Source organism: Plodia interpunctella, chromosome 8 (assembly GCF_027563975.2).
Source record: "Plodia interpunctella isolate USDA-ARS_2022_Savannah chromosome 8, ilPloInte3.2, whole genome shotgun sequence".
In the NCBI taxonomy this organism is placed as follows: Eukaryota; Metazoa; Arthropoda; class Insecta; order Lepidoptera; family Pyralidae; genus Plodia; species Plodia interpunctella.
In genome coordinates, this window is record NC_071301.1 from 7,920,078 (window position 1) to 7,928,218 (window position 8,141).

The following is an 8,141-nucleotide window of genomic DNA, read 5'->3' on the forward strand; positions in this document are numbered from 1 at the left end:
TTATGTATCCTTTTCGTAGAATTGTGTTCGAAAAATTACATTCAAGTAAATGATAACATTGAGTTAATATTTTAAAAGTATTTTGTTATGGGTGTGAAACGTTTTATCAGTCAGGTTTTGTTTAAATTATTAGGTACTTTTATTGGAATTTGGATATCAATATTTTTTATATAAAGAATAAATATTTAAATAGCATTTCGAATAACTGTCCTCATTTATTACGCATTTTCGTTTTAGACACCTATCGATAATATCAATTAACATTTTCACATAAAAAAACATCTTCTTCATAAAGAACAGGAATGAAACACACAACAACTTTCTTGGCACCTATTGATGAAGTAGTTTGCCATTGCCTTCTCCATTTCACACACAAGTTAGTAAATCGACCAGTGCGCAGGTTCCTCACGAGGTTTTCCTTCACTGGAAGCAAGTGGTAATTGATGATAACTACTATACCTACACGAGTCAGATTGGTATAATACAAACTCATGTGGCACGAGTACCTAAGATTCGAACCGGGGACCTTTCGATCCACAAGCGGACATCTTAACCATTACACCGCTCAAAAACCTATCTATTTGCACGTAAATAATTATTGTAAAATATGTAGTTTTACAAATATATTTTAATTCTGGACTAAATGGACCCTCCAGTGATCTACAGGACCATCAAGATTTGATTCAAAAGCAAATTGTTGTTAGTCAACCTAATGTTTATTGGTAACAAAAAAAATTATCGGTGTATTACAATTGGCACCTTTTGTTTAATTAGGTATTTTGGATTCCACTGTCCCCCAAGATCGAATAATTATTTATATTATTTGTTCTTATAGCAACTTTGCCTTATAGAAAAAAAAAGTAATTAAACAGAGACTGGTTAGGTATGTACTAAAAGTTTCATCTGGCGATATTAATTAATTAGCTTCATAAGCACTTTAAAACAACAAATATTGGCAAAACTGTCAATAACTTTTATCAGAAATGTAGTGTTTGAATAGTAAATAAATTATTCATTTACTACTATTCGAAATTTTGTTGAAATAAAAACATGCTCTTATGATGATAGGTGTTAGTATATTTTTGGCATTACAAGCAAGCAGAATTGTTGAATATTGACCTAAATTTAAATAGATTTTCTCAATAATTTCTTTAATTTGCTAACTTACCATCTGATATAGATATTTATTACAATTTAAAATACCTACTAAATCTTCAGAGTTGGATAATATTATTTGCAATTTTTGAGTAACATCCTATTCAGCCAGCCAATGATATACAGGCAACAAGACTTTCCCATTGCAAACTCACTGGGGACATGCAAGAATTGAAAGGAAACAAGAAGAAAGAATAAATATGAGCTTATTCGAATGGGAGCTGCTTCAAAGTGCAAAGACACTGGCGCCATCTTGTGACGAGTGGCTGGAAACTGTTTTTAGCTATTCAATGAATTCAAATTTCTTGATTATTCTCCACAATCTAAATATAATATAGACTTAAAATAGCTACAAGGTACAATAATTATTTTAAGATTGTGAGAGACTGGTGTCTGAACTAAACAGAGCTTGTATCTCAGTACACCAGCCTATATGTATATTTTCGTAATTGAATAAACCTTTTAAAACACATATTTGGCATATAAATAATTAATATGCGTAATGATATTTAATTACATGGCATAGATTATTAAAAAGTACTTATTAAATAATAGTAGGTACCTATATTTATGTAGTAAACTGTTCAAAATACACATATTTCTTAACTTTTTAAAGTAAATATCGGTAAATATCACGGAAACTAATTTCCTGCCACCAGTTACAAGATGTCGCCAGTATACTTCAAAGGAAGGCAACAGAGAGCTTTCACGAGGGGCGACCGCGCGGGGGCAAGCTCTCGCCTCCCCACTGCCCGCCATGCCACCTCCACGATTCGAGCCCTACGCTTGACAGTCACAACGCTAACGCGCTGCGGAGCATACGTGTCATCTCACGCAACGCTCTCCGTTACACGCACTAAATATTTATTAAACAAAATTGATCACAAACGTCAAACCCACCTTATAAGTGATAACAATCAACATTACTACAACTCATGGACTGAATACTCAAAACGGACCACAGTGCAGTGAAATGTTAAGTTTTTCTTCAGAGTGCGAGTGTACCACGTACTTTGTTTCGGAAATGGTGATATCGACCCACGGAGAGTGTTTATGAGACGTTTCGTAGTGAAATGAAAAATCTGTGATAATGTACACGTTACTGGCTGTTTTTTGTGCGCTGGTGCACGGCGGGTGGTCGCTGCCGCCTTACGGTGACAAGTGCGTCCGAGTCGCGGACAGAGACTCCGAAAATAGTGTATTGTGCCGAACACGGACTCTTGACGGCGATGGAGGCAGCATCTCCACTGTTTCACCCGATACCAGTCGCCTCTCCATCGAGTGTAACCATCTACTTCTTTTCGAAAGCTCCCTAAAGGCCCGCTACTTTTCACGCATCACGGGCCTCAGTGAACTCACGATAAGCAACTGCAAGTTGCTCAATGTGCCAGACAACACGTTCCAAGACTTGAATAAACTTAAAAGGCTGAAACTCCGTTCGAAGAATTTCGAATGGAGTAATACCAAGAATTTAGAGTTATCTTTGAACTCTTTCAACGGATTGTCAAAGGTGGAATCTTTGGATCTCGCTCAAAATAACATCAAATTCATTCCTTCCGGCGTTTTCTGCCCATTGGGAAATATGACTACATTGAATCTTACCCAAAACCGAATTAGAACAGTTGGGCAACTTGGATTTGGCACTGGATGTGGTCTGAATGTGCGCAGCTTGGACTTGAGCCGCAACGAGATCAAAACTCTCTCAGAAGACTCGGAGCTACTCAAACTAAGAAGCCTTCGACAATTATACCTGCAATACAATAATATCAGTGACATATCAAGTGAAGTGCTAAATCTAAACATACGAGTTTTGAACATATCACACAACCGTCTTCAGACCCTACCAGAAGGATTGTTTAATAACGCCAGAGAACTGAGAGAGATTTATTTGAATGATAACTCGCTTTATGAGTTGTCTCGAGGCGTGTTTCATCGCTTAGAAGAGTTAATTGTTTTGGACTTGTCTAGTAATCAACTCACAAGTAATCACATTGATGATGGCACTTTCAAAGGACTAATACGATTGATTGTACTGAATCTATCAAATAATGCCTTAACCAGAATCGACGGAAAGACATTCAAAGATTTATTCTTTATGCAAGTTTTGAATTTGAAGAATAATTCAATTGGTTACATTGAAGACAATGCTTTCTTGCCATTATACAATCTACATACACTCAATTTGGCTGAAAACAGACTACACACAATTGATGAAAATTTATTTAACGGTTTATTTGTACTTAACAAATTGACTCTCAACAACAATTTGTTAGTCAATATTGATCGAAAAGCTTTCAGAAACTGTTCAGACTTGAAAGAGTTGGATTTGAGTTCCAATCAATTAATGGAAGTGCCCGAAGCAATTTGGGAGTTGTCTTTTCTTAAAACTCTCGACTTGGGGGAGAATCAAATATCGGACTTCAAAAATGGTTCCTTCAAAAACCTTAACCAATTAACAGGGCTGAGATTGATCGACAACCAAATTGGAAATCTTTCCGTCGGCATGTTTTGGGACTTACCGAGCTTGCAAGTGCTCAACATCGCTAAGAACAAAATCCAATCGATCGAACGAGGGACCTTTAGCCGGAACACACAGCTGGAAGCAATAAGATTGGATGGCAACTTCCTGTCGGACATCAACGGCGTCTTCTCGACACTCGCCAGTCTTTTGTGGCTCAACTTATCGGAAAATCATCTAGTGTGGTTCGACTACGCTTTTGTGCCTAGCAATTTAAAGTGGTTGGACATTCACGGCAACTTTATTGAACATTTAGGCAATTATTATAAATTACAAGACGAAATCCGTATAAAGACATTGGATGTTAGTCATAATCGTATATCAGACATTTCGGCCATGGCTATTCCTAATAGTGTTGAACTGTTGTTTATAAATAATAACTTTTTAAACAATATTCAAGTGAATACGTTCTTTGATAAGAAGAACTTAACGCGTGTGGATATGTATGCGAATGAACTAGTGCACTTAGATTTAAATAGTTTGCGATTATCATCAGTGCCGGAAAACAAAAGCTTGCCAGAGTTCTACATAGGTGGCAATCCATTTCAGTGTGATTGTACAATGGAGTGGCTGCCTATTATAAACAATATGACGGCAATGCGACAATATCCGCGTGTGATGGATTTGGAAAACGTTCTGTGTAAAATGACGAACACTCGTAGTGGAACACATGTGCCGTTAACTAATCTTAAAACTACAGACTTTTTATGTAAGTACGAAACACATTGTTTTGCCATATGTCATTGTTGTGACTATGACGCCTGTGATTGTGAAATGACTTGCCCTCAAAATTGCACCTGTTATCACGACCCTTTGTGGAATACCAACGTTGTAGATTGCTCCGGTCAATCCTCCATGGAAATACCCAATAAAATACCCATGGACGCAACCGAGGTATTTTTAGATGGAAATAACATTAGGGAGTTACAAAATCATGTTTTTATTGGACGCCAAAAAATGAGATCACTTTACGTGAATAATAGTAACGTTGATAGCATACAAAATAGAACATTTGCCGGCCTAAATACTCTACAAATATTGCATTTGGGTAACAATAAACTAAAAGAGCTAAAGGGTTTCGAATTTCATCAGTTGAGTAATTTAAAGGAATTGTTTTTACAGAACAATCTTATCAGCCATATTGCAAACATAACTTTCTTTTCTTTAAAATCTTTAGAAACTTTACGACTCGATGGTAACCGTCTAGTCGACTTTGGGGTATGGAATTTCAATAACAACCCTAACTTGAAAGCTCTTTCTCTTGGAAACAACTTGTGGTCTTGTAAATGTCGCTACCTGCAGGAATTAACTGCATATTTGGCAGAGAATGCGCAAAAAATCATCGACATAACCGATGTATGGTGTTGGAATGGCGATGCGAAACCGCCTCAGAAAAAAGAGCTCAATTTGAACGGTACTGCCTGCAGCGATTATTATGCTGATAATTCAGTCATTGGAAGTATATTGGTCTCAAACTATGTTCCCATGATGGTCTTAACACTGACCGGCTTTATGTTAATTTTATTGACGCTTGTCGTACTGTTTCTTTTTAGAGACTCTCTGAGAGTATGGCTTTACACAAACTGTGGAATTAGAATATTTTCTTTTGCTGGTGCGTTTGAGGAAAATAGTGATAAACTGTACGATGCTTATGTATGTTATAGTCCAAAAGATGAAGAGTTTGTCGTGCAATCTCTGGCGTCGAAATTGGAAAATGGTAATCCGTCGTATCATCTCTGCCTTCATTATAGGGACATTCCGCACCACGGCGCTCAGTACATGCAATGCGCGCCGCCGGTCGTCGAGGCCGCCGAGGCTTCTAAACGAATAATAATCGTCCTAACGAGAAATTTCTTACAAACGGAATGGTCCCGATACGAATTCCGCCAGGGATTGCACGAGGCACTCAAAGGTTGCATTTATAAGTTAGTTTTAATAGAAGACTGTACTGTTGTGGCGGACGCTCTTTGTGATCATGACTTGCGTCCGTACATGAAGACTGGCTCTCGTTTAAGATGGAATCAGAAAAGATTTTGGGAGCGTCTGAGGTATGTGATGCCAGAGTCGACGCATCCTAATCACAAAGGGCGAAGTCACAATTATAGGAAAAATATAAATACATACACGTTAGATTCATCCGTGCCTAATAACGGGAATCGCACTCTGCCCTTCCCTGACAAATCTCCAGTATTGGGTGGGCAAGGGGTGAGTGCGCCTCCCGAATATAGTATCGAAGTACGACAGTCGCCATCAGCTGTTCGGCAGACTCAAGGAGTCGTGTACGGGCCGGATGGTAGGCCTATATCAGATCATATTTATTCTTCAATAGACTCTGACTACTCATCGTTAGAGCACGGTATGGCCCCTGGCCGACGGAGGGACATGCGGCAGTGGCCCCCACCGCCCCCCTTAGTGGACACGGGCAATACCGTGCAAGCTTACCTAGTCTAAACGGGCCCGTGTGACCCACCCTTCCAGTCAGAACTATGAAATTATGTAGATTTTAATCCTATTCCGCTGTAAATATTGTAATTATTACTTTATAAGTGCTATACCAAATGTAATTGAACTACTAATGCCTGTTCGTTATTCTGTGTATAGAAATGTAATAAAATTTTAAAGACTGCTGTAGTATATTGTATTGTAAATAGCAAAAACAAGTGATCATAGTATAATATCAGTAATATGGCGTTATTTATACAAATAAAATAAAAATGAAGAATTTATAATATTGATTTTTATTCATAGCACCTCTTACACAAAACACCATGGATTATTAACTACACGCAAATACAACACATTAACATTTTTTTCGGATAAACATAAGATTATCATTTTAATATGCTGATGATTATGTCGATTATATTAAGTCTTGGAAAATTAGATCAATAACATTAACACGCAGTTTGTAGAAATAAACGTTACTGTAGATAAAAAGTTACTTTACAAAATTTTGCAAATTCTATTCAAAACTATGTAGTTTCAGTAAACAATCTTATTAATAACACCAACAAACTTCAACGAAGTAACAACACATTCTAATGAACCCATACTTTTAATAATAATAAAATCTCATTTTAATCACGATATTGCAAAAGAAACGGGATTTCACATATTTATAAGAGTACTCTGGCCGTGATATGATTCTGAAAATTACATTAATATGTTTGAGTTCATGTCGTGTGTTTATTCATGTTTTAGTTTCCAATACTCTTACGGATACATAGTTTTCGTAGTGTGATTTGTTATAATGAAGAATTACAGTGAATGAATGAAGAATGGGCTAGAAGATAATGTAAGTACAATTTTGTATATCTATTTAAATACTAGCGGCCCATCCCGACTTTGCTGGGGTAAAACCATAAACCCTAATTAATTATACACATACGCCATCCTCAGCTATTAATTAAAAAAAAATACGAAAAATAATTAAAATTACTAAACGTTTTCCAATTTTAATAATCTAAGCATACATAGGAACAGACTGACAGTAAGAGCCGACTTTGTTTTTTAACATGTACTGATAGGTAGTTATAAAATATTTAAGTACAGATTAATTGAAATTAGTGTATAAATTTCAATGATATCGTAAACAGATTCTACTCATGTTATAAATGCGACAGATTGTTCAAAATTTTTGATGATGTACGATATTCTCTGGGGTGATGTTACAAAAATTGTATTAAAAATAACTTAGCACATACTAAGTAATTTTAAATACAATTTATATGGAAACGCAACTTTTAATTTTGCACTGCGCATGCGAACGAGACAGATAGTATAATAATATTAGGTATAATAATATTCTAACAATGTACCAGCCGTGTCAGCTACTTCGTTTGCGTGTGTGGTTCCAAACAGGTAATATTCTCTTTTACGAGATATCCCTAGGCAATCTCTTTAATTACATTTGACTTATGTTCCCACTTACCTCATAAAATAATTTATTACTCGCCATAGTTTGGTCACTAATTGTCTTTCAGTTCCTGTTGACATATGTGTTCATAATCTGATAAAAAAAGCTAATGTTGCCATACATGTTGATGGTATGTCAGTTCCACTTTAATGTGTTCATTTATTGATGATCATTCGGTACATAAACAAGATAAAATATTTTTTCAGTTTGAGACTCGAATAACTGTGCAATTTTATAGATTTTTATTGAATTATTTTTTTGCAATATTTTTTTTAAAATAATAATTCGTTCAGTATATTATACAGGTATATTTTGTAGACTAGTAATGACTGTACGTCAAACAGTTCACTAAACAATTAATTAAATATACAACTTTAAATTAACCTTGAACATAAAATATTTATTTTATTTTTTTCATAATATTATTTAAAAATTTAAAATTAGTATACTTTAAATCGAGTCTTTTTCGAGTTCATAATTTAAGCAATTAAAACTTTACCTAAACAAATGGTATATCCAAAATTGAAATAATTCAAAACTATTCAAACATTT

General features: G+C 35.5%; 1 protein-coding gene across 1 annotated transcript; it reads left to right on the forward strand.

Annotated features, from left to right (window-relative positions):
- Positions 1-1,952: 1,952 nt before the first annotated feature.
- LOC128671942 (toll-like receptor 7) lies at positions 1,953-6,399 on the forward strand. Its single transcript, XM_053748788.1, has one exon. It carries the CDS (start codon positions 2,246-2,248, stop codon positions 6,122-6,124), a length of 3,879 nt encoding a protein of 1,292 aa, XP_053604763.1. The 5' UTR covers positions 1,953-2,245; the 3' UTR covers positions 6,125-6,399.
- Positions 6,400-8,141: the final 1,742 nt, after the last annotated feature.